The sequence below is a fragment of the Sus scrofa genome, chromosome 7 (assembly GCF_000003025.6).
Source record: "Sus scrofa isolate TJ Tabasco breed Duroc chromosome 7, Sscrofa11.1, whole genome shotgun sequence".
Taxonomy (NCBI): domain Eukaryota; kingdom Metazoa; phylum Chordata; class Mammalia; order Artiodactyla; family Suidae; genus Sus; species Sus scrofa.
In genome coordinates, this window is record NC_010449.5 from 52,828,634 (window position 1) to 52,845,532 (window position 16,899).

General features: G+C 41.7%; 1 protein-coding gene across 1 annotated transcript in view; it reads left to right on the top strand.

Annotated features, from left to right (window-relative positions):
* Positions 634 to 16,899, top strand: part of SEC11A (SEC11 homolog A, signal peptidase complex subunit) — a 42,742-nt gene continuing 26,476 nt past the window's right edge. The window contains exons 1-2 of the mRNA XM_021098904.1: positions 634 to 653; positions 870 to 1,076. Of these exons, the coding sequence (XP_020954563.1) occupies positions 1,026 to 1,076 (51 nt within the window). The 5' untranslated portion in view covers positions 634 to 653; positions 870 to 1,025. The remainder of the gene's footprint in view (positions 654 to 869; positions 1,077 to 16,899) is intronic.

Consider the following 16,899-nt stretch of genomic DNA (forward strand, 5'->3'; position numbering starts at 1 on the left):
TACGTGTTAAAACATATGAAGAAAAGAGTCTGGTACTGTTAAAAAGCTGGGGGCCAGGGATCCAACCCGCATCCTCAGGGATACTAGCCGGCTTCTTAACCCTCTGAGATACAATGGAAACTCCCAACTTATAATTTCAATTTATGATGGTTTCATTGGGAGGTAAGCCAAGGAAGAGCTGTACAGACAGCAATAAGCGATAAGAGTCACCTTGTGGTGCCCAAGGTAAAAAAAAAACAAAAAACAAAACAGGAGATTCTTCTCAGGGATACTATCAGATCCTGTTAGGTCAAAATAAAGGAGGAAGGGACTGACTACCTGACAATCCGCACCACAGATGGTCTTTTCACACTGTCACATTAGTTTTCTAATCCTACCGGGTTGTTTTCTCTCAAACCAAGAGTTTCCTAAACTCCTGAAAGGTTCAGGCAGTGCTTTGCAAGTCTCTCATATATTCCGCCCTTACCCAACAGCACTACTGAAACAGAGCCGTTCAGTTTCCCTTAGCTCGGTAGACCAGCCCTACCAGAGGAGGCCGGGCTGGGGAAATGTCCAGGGCCACACCCAGGCCCGCGGCCCCGGCTTGAACGCGCCAGCCAATCACAGGCCGGTTCTACTCGCAAACCCCAGAGACACAGCTCCCTATTAGCCAGGTGTGCACCAGGGCCCGCCTTCTGGAGGTTGCAGGGAGGCCTTCTAGCTAAACCCGAGTGGCCGCCTCCGTGTGGGGCCGCGGGGCTGAGGTGGGGAAGTGGGTTTCGGTCTGTTTGCAGCAGCCGAGGTACCGGATACGAAAGCCCTTCTACAGCGAAGCTAGGCCAAGAGGCTGGATTAGGAAGGTCACGCGTCCCTTTGTCTGTTTTCCGCAGCGAAGGGGCAGGGCTGCCCCGGTTCCGCCCCGGAAGCGGAAGTGCGGGCGCCGCGGGGTCCTGTCCAGTGTGAGCGCGGCCGGTGAGCCAGCCGTTCCTGCCGCTGGTAACACAGTTCGTCTCTCCTACTGCTCGCGTCCCCTCGCCAGCCGCGCCATGCTGTCTCTAGATTTTCTGGACGATGTGCGGCGGATGAACAAGCGGCAGGTGAGGTTGGCCACCTACCGTTCTCCTAGTCCCACGAATGCTGCTGCTGCGGTGCCCCGCGGATCTCTGGGCCCCAGTGTGAGGGCCTGAACGGGTCTGACGCTGGGATTACACCATCTCATTGTAGAGTCTGTGGCCAGAGGTAGCTTTATCCGTCCCCAATTTTTAGCCCCTAGCTGATTCCGGGCCTTCTATGGGCGGAGCAGGAAGCCTGGTCTTCTCGTTCCATTCCCCACGATGAGGCAGGGGAGCAAGAGGAAACAGTAGGGTATTTTGTAAGTGGGAGTTGGGGTTACTTATTGTTTTAAACTTGATAAGGCGGCAAACTCATGATTTCTCCAATTGCAGCGACTTCCAGTGGATTCTGGCAACTAGGTTTAGCAGTTAGTTCACTTCTGCTCTGACTTTGGGGGTGCTCCGGAAGGCGGTTAGGCCCAACAAAAGCCATTTTGCTACTTTCAGCAGTTGCAGCCTTTCTAGAGCAGCGGGCTGCGCGGACTTCCCTGAACCACCTCCGAGTTCAGAGTTTGAACAGTTACTCTACTTGCTCGTGAGTCACTTCGCATTAAGGTGGCAGCCCTCAGAATCCTCGGGTATACCTCCCAGTATTAGTGGCACAGGGATCTTGAGATTTAGATCTCCTGGTATTGTCCTTAAACCTTGCTCTGTCTTGAACTTATAGATCGTATTCTAGAGGGTACTAGGAATACTTTTGTAAGGGGCACACTTGGAAAAGTTACTCCTTTTTGTCTTCTGCACCTGTGTCTGTGGAGCCTAGTTTTGATTGCCTCGGACCTTTTTACAGATCTGCCTTCAAGGAGTATAATGTGTAGAAAATGACTAAGGCAAGGCAATTACTTTTAAGCTCTTGCTATACCTGTGAGGTAGATAATGTTATTCCCATTACACAGATTAAGAAAATGAGCTACCTGCCAGAGATTGTTAGGAAATGGGAAGAATTGGATAGCATGGGGATGGGGCAAGGATAAGTTATGAAATGAGCTTTTACCTGCACATAATATCTCGGGGAAAAAATGATAGTGACTCTAGGTACCGAGAGCTAATTAGATGAAAAGAGGGAAACTAGAAGTTTGGTTTTAGCCCTCTAAAATTGCTGTCATTTGTGTAACTTTTCCATTTATGCCTAAATATATCTCATCTAATGTCTGATTAATTTGAGTTGTAGTTTTTCTTTTTCTTCTTACCAGGTTCACAAAGGATTACTTTAGTGCAATAAATTCCATCCATTTAAAGTGTATCAGTTAATATGTTTCTGTAATTATTTGCATCCATTACAGTCATACAGAACGTTTCTATCACCCACAAGATCTTGTGCCCCTTTGTAGTTCATCTCTAGCAATTGGCAACCACTGGCTTGCTTTCTTGTCAGTATAGATGGGTTTGCGTTTTATATAAATGGAATCACAGAGTTTATATGTTCTTTTGAGCTTTGAGTTTTAATTGATTTTTTAACACCTTACTCAAGATTTTTGTTTATTATATGTAATTTTTTTTGTCTGCTTCACAGTTTTCAAAATTATAGTGTTTTACTGTCTTCACAGCATCTGATGTACTGCTGACCAGATTAATGTCTTCTTTTCTGCCCTCAAACTTTCAGTAGCGTCCATTGCCTTGTGGGTTAAAGTCCAAACCCCTTAGAATTTCATTTGTGTTAAGTTTCAATCATTTTACAGCCTGCCATTTCTCACGGTTTCTTTCTTGACCAGTGTTCTTTTCCTCCCTATTTTGTGCTACTGTGTATTTGAACACTGTTCCTTTTCAAACTTCGTGTACTTAGCTTCAGAACACCCCTTGGAGTTCTTTCTGAGTCTCCATGGACTGCCTTAAACTATTAGGTGATCTCTAAAGTTCTTTCAGCTCTTATATACTATTTTATTTGCCATCTCCTCTTTGGAGTGTGGCTCTTTTATTGGAATATCAGAGCACAGTTTTCCCAAGGCTTTTCTTAATCCATGAAGCCCTGATATGTAGTTTGCTTATTTCTGTGGTATAGATACTTCCAACATGGCTGATTCAAGCTACTAACATGACATCAATGAATGTGGAATTAGGAAGAAATGGTAATTTCCATGTTACAGATAAAATTTTAAAAATATTCTCAAGAACATGGATAATAGGGAGTTCCTGTCATGGCTCAGTGGTTAATGAATCTGACTAGCGTCCATGAGGACGCAGGTTTGATCCCTGGCCTTGCTCAGTGGGTTAAGGATCTGGTGTTGCTGTGAGCTGTGGTGTAGGTTGCAGACACAGCTTGGATCCTGTGTTGCTGTGGCTGTGGTGCAGGACGGCAGCTACAGCTCCAATTCGACCCTCAGCCTGGGAACCTCCATATACCACATGTACAGCCCTAAAAAGCAAAAAAAAAAAAAAAAAGTGGATAATAGTAAAAAGAAAAAGTAATAAAATAAGTAGAAAGATAAATTTAGAATATTTATTACCTTCATTTTTAATGTAATTTAATTGTGCTAATTTTTAATAACACTGTGTTTAACAACCAGCTTGCGAGATTCCTAAATATTTAGCAAGTTGGCCCCAGTATACCACTGGTTGTAGGTTACTTTCTTGATGCCCAGTTGAAGTGGCTTTGTGTGCAGAAAAGCCTATTTAGAATTCTTATATTTAAAAAAATAATATTCAATTTGTAAAGGCTAAAATTTTATTTTTCAAATCTTTTTATTTTATTGAAGTATGGTTGGTTGATTTACAATGTGTTAATTTCTGCTGTACAGCACAGTGATTCAGTTATACATACATATCCTTTTAATATTCTTTTCCATTACAGTTTATCATAGGATAGTGAATATAGTTCCCTGTGCTATACAGTAGGACCTTGTTTATCCATTCTATATATAATAGTTTGTATCTGTTAATTCCAAACTCCAGTCTATCCTTACCCCCCTCCCTAGTAGCTATAAGTTGGTTCTGTAGACCTGTGAGTGTGTTTCTGGGTTCTCTAGATCTGCGAGTCTGTTTCTGTTTCATAGATAAGTTCATTCATCTTTTTTATTTTGGCTGCACCTATGGCATGTGGAAGTTCCCAGGCCAGGGATCAAACGTGCACCACAGCAGTGACCTGAGCCAAGCAGCAGCAATACTGGATCCTTAACCCACTGAACCACCAGGAATTCCACTTTATGTCATATTTTAGAATTCACGTATAAATAATAATCATATGTGCATTTGTCTCTTTTTTTTTACCTACTTCACTTAGTATGATAATCTCTGGTTCCATCCACATTACTGCAAATGGCATTTTTTATGGCTGCGTAGTATTCTATTATCTATGTACATTCCACATCTTCTTTATCCATTCATCTGTTGATGGACATTTAGGTTGTTTCCAAGTCTTGGCTGTTGTAAATAGAGCTGCTATGAACTTTGGGGTGCATGTATCTTTTCAAATTAGAGTTTTGTCTGGATATTTGCCCAGTAGTGGGATTGCTGGATCATATGGCAATTCTATTTTTAGTAAAGCTAAAATTTTAAAACTAAGTTCTTAATCTTTTAGAATCAATTTACAAATCTTATCCTATTTAAAGTGTAGCAAATTTTAACAAGTCACTTTTTTTTTTTTTTTTTTTTTTTTTTTAGGCAAGAAATCAATTTATTAAGATAGGATGCTTGTGAGAGGTGCAAGCAGGCAGGCACGGAAGCTCTAACAATCACTTTTAAGAACTTTTGATTGAACAGATATCTTTTAAAACATTAAATGTAACTTATAAATTTAAAGAATTTTCTTTTTTTTTTTTTAAAGGGCTGCATCTGTGGCATATGGAAGTTCCTAGGGTAGGGGTCTAATTGGAGCTACAGCTATGGCCTATACCACAGCCACAGCAACTTTGGATCCAAGCCATGTCTGCGATCTACACCGCAGTTCACCACAACGCCAGATCTTTAACACACTGAGCAAGGCCAGGGATCAAACCCGCATCCTCATAGCTACTAGTCAGGTTTGTGTGTGCCACAACAGGAACTCCCATATTTAACTTTTTAAATAAAGATAAAAGCAAAATTAGACCTCTAATATACAGCTATCCTTTGTTTCTATAATTAGTCACATGGTTGTAGCTATATTTTTTCTTAACCACTCCATATTCCTTCTGCTCTCAGCAAGAACCTGTGTTGGTCATAGAGTTTCTTGCCTTGCGGAGTAACCCAGATCGTCATTGCTAAAGGGTTAATGTCATGAGGAGTCCTGCCTGAACTGGCATGTTGTAGTTTTCACTAACTTTTATTGTAGGACATGGGAATACTAAGAATGGCCTCAGGATTCTCACTTCCTTCATGTAGTAACGAACCTCTATTTTGGTCTGATGGTCAGGGTCACATCCCTTTGCCAATAAAGAACTTCCTGTTCTCTGCGTTTTAGTTCGTTGGCATGAGTAGCACAAAGTGGCCAGGTGGCAGGCTCAAGTTCCAGTTTAATGGCACCATTTTGTCCCCTGGTAGAAGGATATCTCCTTTGGGAATGAAAACTTAAAAAATTTTATAGCCACACCCGAGGCATGTAGAAGTTCCCCAGGCCAGGAATTGAATCCTTAACCCACTGCACCACAGCAGGAACTCTGAGAATGAAAACTTCCAAACCATCAGAACCCAAAGTTGTCAGGCTGGGAAGCAGAAATTTTGCTAGTAGGTTATTAGGAGTAATAGAGTGCTCACTCCCATCCCCACGCTTTAATTCCGTGCTAGTGAATCCTACTTACAGGACAAATCGGTTGCTGAATGAGAGCATAAACTGGAGGACATTAGACGTGATCCCAGCCCAACTGGTATCTGGCTGATACTGTGGATATTCTCAAAAAGCCATTTGTATCACTCAGAAGGTAGAAACCATATCAATGATTCAACAGGGAAAAGTGAAAAACAAAGACTGTTTATTGGTAAAGGATTCTTTGCTAAAACAGGTAAAAGAGACTCAAGGGATTCAGAAATAGCATGTGCAGGAGTTCCTATTGTGGCTCAGTGGTTAACGAATCCGACTAGGAACCATGAGGTTGCGGCTTCGATCCCTGGCCTTGTTCAGTGGGTTAAGGATCCCGTGTTGCCATAAGCTGTGGTGTAGGTTGCAGACTTGCAGATCGGATCCAGTGTCGCTGTGGCTCTGGCGTAGGCTGGTGGCCACAGCTCTGATTAGACCCCTGGCCTGGGAACCTCCATATGCTGCAGGTGCGGCCCTAGAAAAGACAAAAAAAGACCAAAAAAAAAAAAAAAAGTAGCATGTGCAGAACAGTGATTATCCTCCAGGATAAAGGAGTGAACAAAGAAAGAATTAACAAAATAGCTTCCTTCAGCTTTCCTCCCAATCTGAGTTTTAGACCTCTTTGGAGATGGTGTGGCTGCTACAGGGACATGCAACCTGTCGTGACAGTAACATTTGCTAGAGCAAGGAACTGGAGCTGATCCATAGATTTGGCCTGCTGGGAGGCTGAGAAATTAGCCAGAGTATGTATGAGGAGCCAGTCTGCCATGGTCTCTGAGGTGAGCAATACTAGACCTGTACACAGATACGCTAACTGCCATGTGAAATAAAAACACTCCATAGGAAGAGAAGCTCCTTCTTCTCTCCATCACTTTGCAGTGGTCTTATAGTGCTTTTAATAAAACCCAACACCAATGAGTCATTTGAGACAGGAATCCTAGTTCACACTGAGGTTTAGTGGGTTAAGAACCTGACTAGTATCCTGAGGATGCAGGTTCGATCCCTGGCCTTGCTCAGTGGGCTAAGGATCTGGCATTGCTGCAAGCTGCGACATAGGTAGCAGATGTGGCTTGGATCTGCAGCCCAGCTGCAGCTCTGATTTGACCCCTAGCCTGTGAACTTCCATTTGTCACAGGTACGGCCCTTAAAAAAAAAGAAGGAAAGAAAAAGGAGTCCTTGGGAGTTCCCATCATGGCTCAGTGGTTAATGGACCCAACTAGTATCCATGAGGACGTGGGTTTGATCCCTCACCTCGATCAGTGGGTTAAGGATCTGGTGTTGCCGTGAGCTGTGGTGTAGGCCAGTAGCTACAGCTTCAGTTTGACCCTTAGCCTAGGAACCTCCTTATGGGGCTGGTGCTGCCCTAAAAAGACCAAAAAAAAAAAAAGAAGAAGAAAAAGGAGCCCTTGTTTATGACGCTCAGCCTAGTAACACAAAGAAGGATAGATTTGGAGCTGAGAGATTATAAATTGATAATGCCTGCTGTTCCACTGTTCTTTCAGGCCAGCTCTGGTAAGTAAGACTATGAATTCCCCATTGTTGTGCTTTATAATTACCCATAAAATAAGTCCCCTGGTCAGAAGCAGTATTGTATGGAAAACCGTGATGAGGAATAAGGCATTCTGTAAGTTTGTAGATGATGGTTTTGACAGAAATACTGAGGACAACGAAGATAGATCCATATCCAGAGTATTCTAGTAAGAGGAAATTGCTACCCCTTCCATGATGGAATTGATCCAGTATCAGGAATGGTGGCATTGTAGGTCTTTGCAGTTAGTCTAGGCACTCATCATTGAGTAGAACCAAATTGATCTTGGTGCCTGAAAGTTCATGTTACTAATCATTATCATGGCTGCTACAGCAACTTTGTTGTTGTTGTTTTTAATTTTATTGAAATGTATTGATCTACAATATTGTGTTAATTTCTGCTGTACGAAACAGCGATTCAGTTACACATATATGTTCTTTTTTGTTGTTGTTGTCTTTTCGCCTTTTCTAAGGGCTGCTCCTGTGGCATATGGAGGTTCCCAGGCTAGGGGTCTAATCGGAGCTGTAGCTGTCAGCCTACACCAGAGCCACAGCAACGCAGGATCCGAGCCTCGTCTGTGACCTACACCACAGCTCATAGCAACACCAGATCTTAACCCACTGAGCAAGGCCAGGGATCCAACCCGCAACCTCATGGTTCCTAGTCAGATTCGTTAACCACTGTGCCACGATGGGAACTCCAACATATATGTTCTTTTTAATCTTCTTATCCATTATGATTTATCACAAGATATTCAATATGACTCCCCGGCACTATACAGTAGGACTTTGGTATAGTAGGACCTATACCATATGGCGCTATAGAGTAGGACCTTGTTGTCTATTCATCCTGTATATAAGAGTTTCCATCTGCTGATCTCAAACTCCCAAACCTCCCACTGCCCCCCTTGGCAACTAAGATCTGTTCTCTATATCAGGGAGTCTGTTTCTGTCTCATAAATATGTTCATTTGTGTCATATTTTATTTTTATTTATTGATTTACTTTCTGGCCACACCCATGGCAAGTGGAGGTTCCTAGGCCAGGGATGGAACCTGCACCACAGTGGTGACCCCATCCACAGCAGTAACAACACTGGATTCTAGATAGCTAGGTTACCAGGGAACTCCTATGTTGTATTTTAGATTCCACATCTAAGTGATATATGGTAATTTGTCTTTCTGTTTCTGACTTCGCTTAGTATCATAATCTCCAGGTCTATTCATGTTTACTACAGCCACCTTGATCATGTGTGCATTGGGTAAGGCATGGGTGGCTGTGAAAAGTGGCTGACTGCCATCCACAAAACAGGTAATTTTATTCTCTTGGTTGTTAAGATACTCTGCTGCTGAGGCAGTTCTTTGGTGGAACACGAATATCTTCACATTCTGTGTACCTGCTTGGAAAGCTCAGTCCACATACCGCTTCCCCAAACCTCTTGTCTTAACTTTCCAGTGATATCCCTTCCAAGTCCCTAGTCATCCTGCCAAATTGCCAGTCGCTCTTGATTCAGTGTAAATGCACACCTGTGGCCAGCTCTCCCCTTCCAGGAAAGATGAAAAATTATTTTATCTCTTGAAGTTCTGCCCTTTGGGAAGATTTTTCTTCATCAAAATCCTTTACGGTCAACCCTGAGTAGGCGTGTAATTCCACAGCTGTCTACTTTCAGCTGATGCTAGGTGTTTCATGTAGAACCATCATCTGAACAGCAGGCCTGAAGTCTTCCTGTCAGCTGGTCATGGAGAACTCTCCATGAAGTGAGAGGTTTAAGTTGAGAGGACGCAATGGAGCACGAGTGGGAGCCATGAGTATTCAAGTCACTTGCTTATACAACTTGCTTGTGTCTTCAGGACCTGCCTGAGCCCAGTCTCGCATATATCACTTCCATTTGATGATGAAGTACTGCTGTGAATGCCCAACTTTATGGTTTGTTGGATCTGGCAGCATCCAGTACATGCTAGGGAGTTCAGGTTATATGGTAAGTTGGTGACCCATGGCCAGAGTTTAGTCTCTACTGGAATTTAGCAGCAAGCTGGAAGCTGTTACTGAAGAGGAGAATAATTCCCCAAAAGACTGCGTAGCTTTGCCCCCAGTCTGAAGATCTGTGCTGTTGTTCACCTGCAGAGGACTGCCAGAGGCTCTCCCTCATGTCGCAAGTAGTTCAGTTACCATGAGATCTTCCAGGTCTTAGGGCCCAAGTGATAGAATAGCTTGCCTGGGAGTTTGAACCTGTTATGGAGCCCTCTGAAAACTGGATCAAAATTGGTTTACTAAAGTAAATAGATTGGAGTAGCACACCCAGATGAGGTATATGTTGCCTCCAAAGTCCAAGGAGATCTGCTAGACTTTTAAGTTTCTTAGTGATGCAGCAACTTGTTCTTCGTCTTGGAAGGGATATCTTAACCTGACTTGGACCACTGAATTCCAACAATTTTTATGGGGATGGGAATTTTTGTGGGACATTTTCCCCCTACACTCTGGCCATGTATGTGTTTTACCAAGGTGTCTAGGTCCTGAGGTTCAATTACCAAGTCTAATCAGTGTGATATCAGCATAGTGAACATGTTTACTCTGTGAATGTCAGGCCAATCAAGGTCCCTGTGGATCTTGATGACAGAAAGCTCTAGAGTTGATATAGGCCTTGGCACCAAAAGCAAACTGCTTCTGGTGGTCTCATTCCTCTTGCTACAGGAGTCCTCAGGGGTAAGAAACTGTCAAAAGTTTGGAATGTGCCACTTAAAAGTTAGCATTGCTAGAAGCTGATGGTTGTCATACTACGGCAGAGTATCTAACTTTTTTCATTGTGTAGACTTTTGAAGAATATGTAACTTTTAGTTCTGATTGGTTATGGGTTTTATTTATTTATTTATTTGTCTTTTCTAGGGCTGCACCTGTGGCACATGGAGGTTCCAAGGCTAGGGGTCTAATTGGAGCTGTTGCTGCCAGCCTACACCAGAGCCACAGCAACACCAGATCTGAGCTGCGTCTGTGACCTACACCACAGCTTATGGCAATGCTAGATCCTTAACCCACTGAGCGAGGCCAGGGATCGAATCTGCAACCTAATGGTTCCTAGTTGGATTCATTTCCACTGTGCCACGATAGGAACTCCAACATTCCAGAAATTTTGATATGTTGTGATTTTGTTTACACTCAGCTCAAAAAATTTTGTAATTTCCCTTGTGATTTACTCTTTGACCCATGGGTTGTTTGGGGCGGGAGTGTTGTTTAATTTCTAAGTATTTGTGGATTTTTCAAATTTCTTTCCAGTGTTGATTTCCCTGTTCCTTTCTTTCTTTTTTTCTTTTTCTTTTTGTCTTTTTAGGCCTGCGCCTGCGGCATATGGAGGGTCCCAGGCTAGGGGTCTGATCGGAGCTACAGCAACTCAGGATCCGAGCTGCGTCTGCAACCTATACCACAGTTCACAGCAACGCCAGATCCTTAACCCACTGAGTGAGTCCAGGGATCGAACCCACAACCTCGTGGTTCCAACGCCAGATCCTTAACCCGCTGAGTGAGTCCAGGGATCGAACCCACAACCTCAGTGGTTCGTTAACCACTGAGCCACGACGGGAACTCCTCTTTCTTTCTTTCTTTTTTTTTTTCTTTTTAGGGCTGCACATACAGCATAAGGAAGTTCTTAGGCTAGGGGTTGAATCCGAGCTGCAGCCGCTGGCCTATACCAAAGCTAGAGCAACACCAGATCCAAGCCTCTTCTGTAACCTACACCAGAGCTCACAGCAACGCCAGATCCTTAACCCACTGAACGTGGCCAGAGATTGAACCTGCATCCTCAAGGATACCAGTTGGGTTTGTTACTGCTGAGCCATAACGGGAACTCCCCAGTGTTGATTTCTAATTTAATTCTACTGCAGTTGGAGAGCATAGTTTGCATAATTACAGTCTTTTAAACATAGAGGCACCGTTTTAAATATGCCGAGAGCCTGGTCTCTGGAAAATGTTTTATGTGTTTTTGAAAAGAATGTGTATTCCGCTGTGTTGAGTGGAGTGGTCTATAGATATTTAGTTGGTTGAGGGTACTCAGGTTTTCTATATCCTTGCTGATTTTCTGTCTCATTCTGTCAGCTATTGAAAAGAGGATATTGAAGTCTCTTAACTTTTTATCCTGAGCTAAATCCAACTTGTTCATGGTGTGTATATATTGTTGGGTCTGAGCATTTGCTAAAATGTTGGGAGTAATTTTTATATCTATATCCATGTAGTTTTCTTGTAACATCTTTGGTTTGGCTATCAGTAGTGCTAGCCTCACAGAGTGAATTGAGATGTATTCCTTCTGCACGTTTCTGGAAGAGTTGACATAGAATTGTTAGGGTTTTTTTTCCTTGAAATGCTCATGGAATTTACCAGTGATTACTGTCTGAGTCTGAAGTTTTTCTTTATGGGAAGATTTTTAAACCATAAAGTCAATTTCTTTAATAGGTCTGTTCAGGTTATCTATTTCTTCCTCTTTGAGATTTGGTAGCTTATGTATCTCAAGGACTTGATGATATATTGGTATAAAGGTATTCACAAGTCTTCATTATTCTTTTGATATTTGTGTATTAACATAGATTAATACGTTTTACTCTAGTGATGTCACCTCTCATTTCTTCCTGACATCAGTAATTTATATCTTTTTTTCCTGATTAGTTTGGCTAATGGATCTTCTCAAAGAACCAACTTTTGGTTTGATGGTTTTTTTTTTATTTTCCCATCTTCTATTTCATTTATTTCCATTTCTATTTTTACTATTTCTTTTCAGTGAGTTACTTTGGATTTCATATGATTTTCCTGGTGTTTTAAGGTAGAAACTTAATTTGGGGAATCCACAAATATTTGGAAATTAAACAGTGCATTTCTAAATAACCCATGGGTCAAAGGAGAATTATAAGGGAAATGACAAAATATTTTGAACTGCATGTAAACAAAAACACAATGTATAATTTGAGACCTTTCTGTTTTTCCTAAAATAGGACTTTACTACTATAAAATTCCCTCTGCATACTACTTTAGGTGCATTCCACAAATTTTGATATGTTGTGTTTTCATTCTATTTTGATTTCTTTTTTTTAGCATGGGTGATTTAGAAGTCTATTATTTGATTAATAAACATTCGGGGGCGGAGGGGGGAGGGGGAGTTCCCGTTGTGGCGCAGTGGAAACGAATCCAGCTAGAAGCCATGAGGTTGCAGATTCGATCCTTGGCCTCGCTCAGTGGGTTAAGGATTTGGCGATGCCATGAGCTGTGGTGTAGGTCACAGATGTGGCCTGGATCCTGCTGGAGCTGTGGTGTGGGCCGGCAGCTGTTGCCCTAGCCTGGGCACCTCCATACAAACAAAATAAATACATAAACATTTGGGGAAATTTTCAGGTATCTTTCTGTTACTGATTTCTGTTTTCATTCTGTTGTGATTGGAAAATACACTTTGCATAATTCAAATCCTTTTTTATTTATTGAGACTTGTGGTCTTAAATATGGTCTGTCTTGGTAAACGTTCTATGTGTACTTAAAAGGAGTGTGTATCTGCTGTTGTTGGGCAGAATGTTCTGTAAATATCAGTTAGGTCAAGCTGGTTGGTAGCATTGTTCAAATCTTTGTGCTTATTTTTTTGTTTGTTTGTTTTCTTGGTGTATCACTTATTGAGAGAGAGGTATTGAAATTTCTGACTATAACTGTGGATTTGTCTATTTCTCCTATTTCTGTCAGTATTTGCTTTCTGTGTTTTGAAGCTAAGTTTGTTTTTTTGTTTTGTTTTGTTTTATTTTGTCTTTTGCTCTTTTAGGGCCGCACCCATGGCATATGGAGGTTCCCAGGCTAGGGATCTAATCGGAGCTATTGCTGCCGGTCTACACCAGAGCCACAGCAACGCCAGATCCAAGCCGCATCTGCAACCTACACCAGGGATCGAACCCACAATCCTATGGTTCCTAGTCACATCTGTTTCTGCTGCACCGTGGTGGGAACTCTTTAGGTTACTTTAAAGTTTAACATATGTATTTTTAACTTACTGCAGCCTACCTTCAAGTTATATGTGACTTTATGTATAGTATGAAAACATTAAATAATATATTTCTATTTCCTCTCTCTTGGCCTTTATATTATTGTCATACATTTTACTTTTACACATGTTATCACATCTTATTTTGTTATTCTTGCTTTAAATAGTCAATTATTCTTAAATATTTTAATGAGAAAAATGTGTTTTATATTTACTGACAGACTATTTGTAGTTTCTATTTTTTGTAGTGTAGCTGCTCATGATGAATTTAGTTTTTGTGTGTTTGTGAAGATTTTATTTTGCCTTCATCTTTGAAGAAAATTTCTCAGGGTATAGAATTTTAGGTTGATAGTTTTTCTTTTAGTACTTTGACAGTATTGCTCCAGTGTCTTCTGGTTTATGTTATTTTCAAAGAGAAGTCTGCTAACGTATTTATTCCTCTTTATATAATGCCTTTTTTTTTTTTTTGGCTGTACTCTGGCATGCAGAAATTCCTGGGCCAGTGGTCAAATCTCTGCACCACAGCTTTAACCAGAGCCGCAGAGCCACAACAGTAACAATACCAGATCCTTAACCTTCTAAGTCATGAGGGAACTCCCATAATATCTTTATTTTTATTTTTATTTTTTTTTTTTTTTAGGGCAGTGCTCATGGCACATGGAGGTTCCCAGGCTAGTGGTCCAGTTGGAGCTATAGCTGCTGGCCTATGCCACAGCCACAGCAATGCAGGATCTGAGCCATGTCTGGCAACACCAGATCCCCAACCCACTAGGAGTGAGGCTAGGGATCGAACCTGCTTCCTCATGATGATAGTCAGAGTCATTAACTGCTGAGCCGCGATGGAAACTCCCATAATGTCTTTTTTTAATCTCACTGCTTTTACAGTTTTCTCTTTTACAGTTTTTTCTTTTGTGCTACACCCACAGGATATGGAAGTTCCCACACTAGGGGTCGAATCAGAGCTGTAGCTGCCAGCCCATACCATAGCAACGCCAAATCCGAACCTTGTCTGCAATTTAGATCACAGTTCACGGCAGTGCTGGATTCTTAACTCACTGAGCAGGGCCAGGGATCGAAACCACGTCCTCGTGCATACTAGTCGGATTTTTAATGTGCTGAGCCACATTGGGAACTCCTCTTCAAGCTTTTTTGTCGTCCCCTTCCTCCCAATGAATCCAGTCACATGGATGTTAGGCTGCTTGATGCTATTCCTCAGCTCAATGATGCTCCATTCTCTTTTATTTAGTCTTTTTTTTAAGTTTCTTTTTCATTAAAATAGTTTTTATTGCTGTGACTTCAGGTTCACTAAACTTTTCTTCTGTCGTGTCTAATCTGCTGTTATTTCACCCTGAGTGGTTTTCATGTCCCAACATTTTATTTTTTGTCTCTACAGTTATGATTTAGGTCTTGGATATTATTTTCTATCATCCAAATCTCTATTTAATGTACTCAGTCTTTCCCCTTCCCCTTCTGTTTTTCTCCTCATTATGGATCATAGTTTTTTGCCTCTTGGTATGTCTGGTAATTTTTTATTGGTTGCCATACCTTGTGAATATTACCTTTTTAGGTACTGGATATTTTTGTATTTGCATAAGTATTTTTGAGCTTTATTCTGAGATAAAGTCAAGGTACTTGGAAATAGTTTAATCCTTTCAAGGCTTTTAAAAAAGGCTTTGTTAGGCAGCTCCAGAGCAGCTTGCAGTCTGGCTACTTTTGCACCACAGCTAAACAGTAACTTTTGAGTACTTTGTCGAAAGCCCATGTGTTATGAAGATTTCCATTCTGGATGGTGGAAACAAATTATTCTGTCCCAGAGGAGCTTTGAGAATTGTTTCATCTACTCCTTAAAAGGTGGTTCTTTTTCCATCCTTGGTACTTCCCTAAAATGCATATGCTGATTATTGCTGATCTTCACTCAGCTGAAGACTTGAGGAGAGACCCTCTGTTGATCTTAGTGTAGTTTTTCGTTTCTATACTGCCAAACAATCTAAGCTACCTTCACCTTCCCCAACTCCCAGTTCTTTATCCTCAAGTCAAGGAGACATTGGAGTTCCCGTTGTGGCTCAGTGGTTAACAAATCCAACTAGGAACCATGAGGTTGTGGGTTTGATCCCTGGCCTTGCTCAGTGGGTTAAGGATTTGGCATTGCCTTGAGCTGTGGTGTAGATTGCAAACGCGGCGCAGATCCTGCATTGCTGTGGCTGTGGTGTAGGCCGGCGGCTACAGCTCTGATTAGACCCCTAACCTGGGGACCTCCATATGCTGAGGGGAGCAGCCCTAGAAAAGGCAAAAAGACAAAAAAAAAAAAAAAAAGGGAGACCTCTAGGCTCTTTCTGGCTGCATTTCCCCTTTGCCCTGTGGCCTGAAGCTCTCTGATCTATAAGTTGGGGCCATTGTAGGGCTCACCTTATTTCTGCTTTCTAATCACAGTCCTGTGTTATGTGGACAGAGTCACATGTCCATTGTCTGAAAACCTTTGTTCCATGTATTTTGTTCAGTGCTTTAGTTATCTTAGGCAGGTGGGTACATTTGGTCCCTGTTACTCCAACTTGGCCCAAACTGGGATATTTTTGAGATTCATCTATGTTGTGTGTGTTAATAGTTCATTCTTTTTCTATTCCTGAGTAGTTTTCCATTGTTTGGAAATGTTATAATCTACTCACCTATTGATGGACAGTTTTTTTTTTCCAGTTAGAGGCTCTTATGAAGAAAACTACTGTACATGTGTTATGTAGATACATTTTCATTTGTCAAGATTTAACAGATTTTTTTTTAATGAAAATTATCATTTAAGATTCTCGCTAGGACTATCAGTGACTGTATTGGATCATAATAACAGTGTCTAATTCTGAATACACTTCAGCTTTTCCAACACCATCAGTTTTACTTGTGGCTTCTGTCAGTGTATATGCTTCTAATACCCCAGCTTCTAATCACTCCTTCTTCTGTGAGTTAGAATGCAGGGGAATTGTTATGAGTTAATGAGTCTTTTAGTTTGAGGTCTTAGGATAAGTGGAATTTAAGACTTGGGCCCATTACTCTTTTGTAGCATGAAGACACTTTTCTTCCGTGGTGACTTCTGTTTTTGCTTGAGATTGCTAGAAGTTTGACTTCTCTAAAAATACTCTACATGTGGAGCTTCAAATATTGCTGACAAGGACAGGAAATATAGGAGTTCCCACCATGGTGCACTGGGTTAAGAATCTGACTGCAGCAGCTTGGGTCACTGCACAGGTGCAGGTTTGATCCCCAGACCGGTGCAGTGGGTTAAAGGGTCTGGTATTGCCACAGCTGCAGCATAGGTCACAGCTATGGCTGTCTTTGAACCAGGAACTTCTATATGTTACAGATCCAGCCAGAAAAAGAAAAAGAATAGGAAATATAATGATATATTTCATAACTGTAATAGATAAACACAGTATAAAACTTCTAGGTTATGGCTTGTTAGGTAATAATATTTAAAATTACTGGGGTTCCCTGGTGGCCTAGCAGTTAAGGACTCAGCATTGTGACTGTTGTGCCTCAGGTCACTGCTCTGGTACAGGTTCAATCCCTGGCCCAGGAACTTCTGTATGC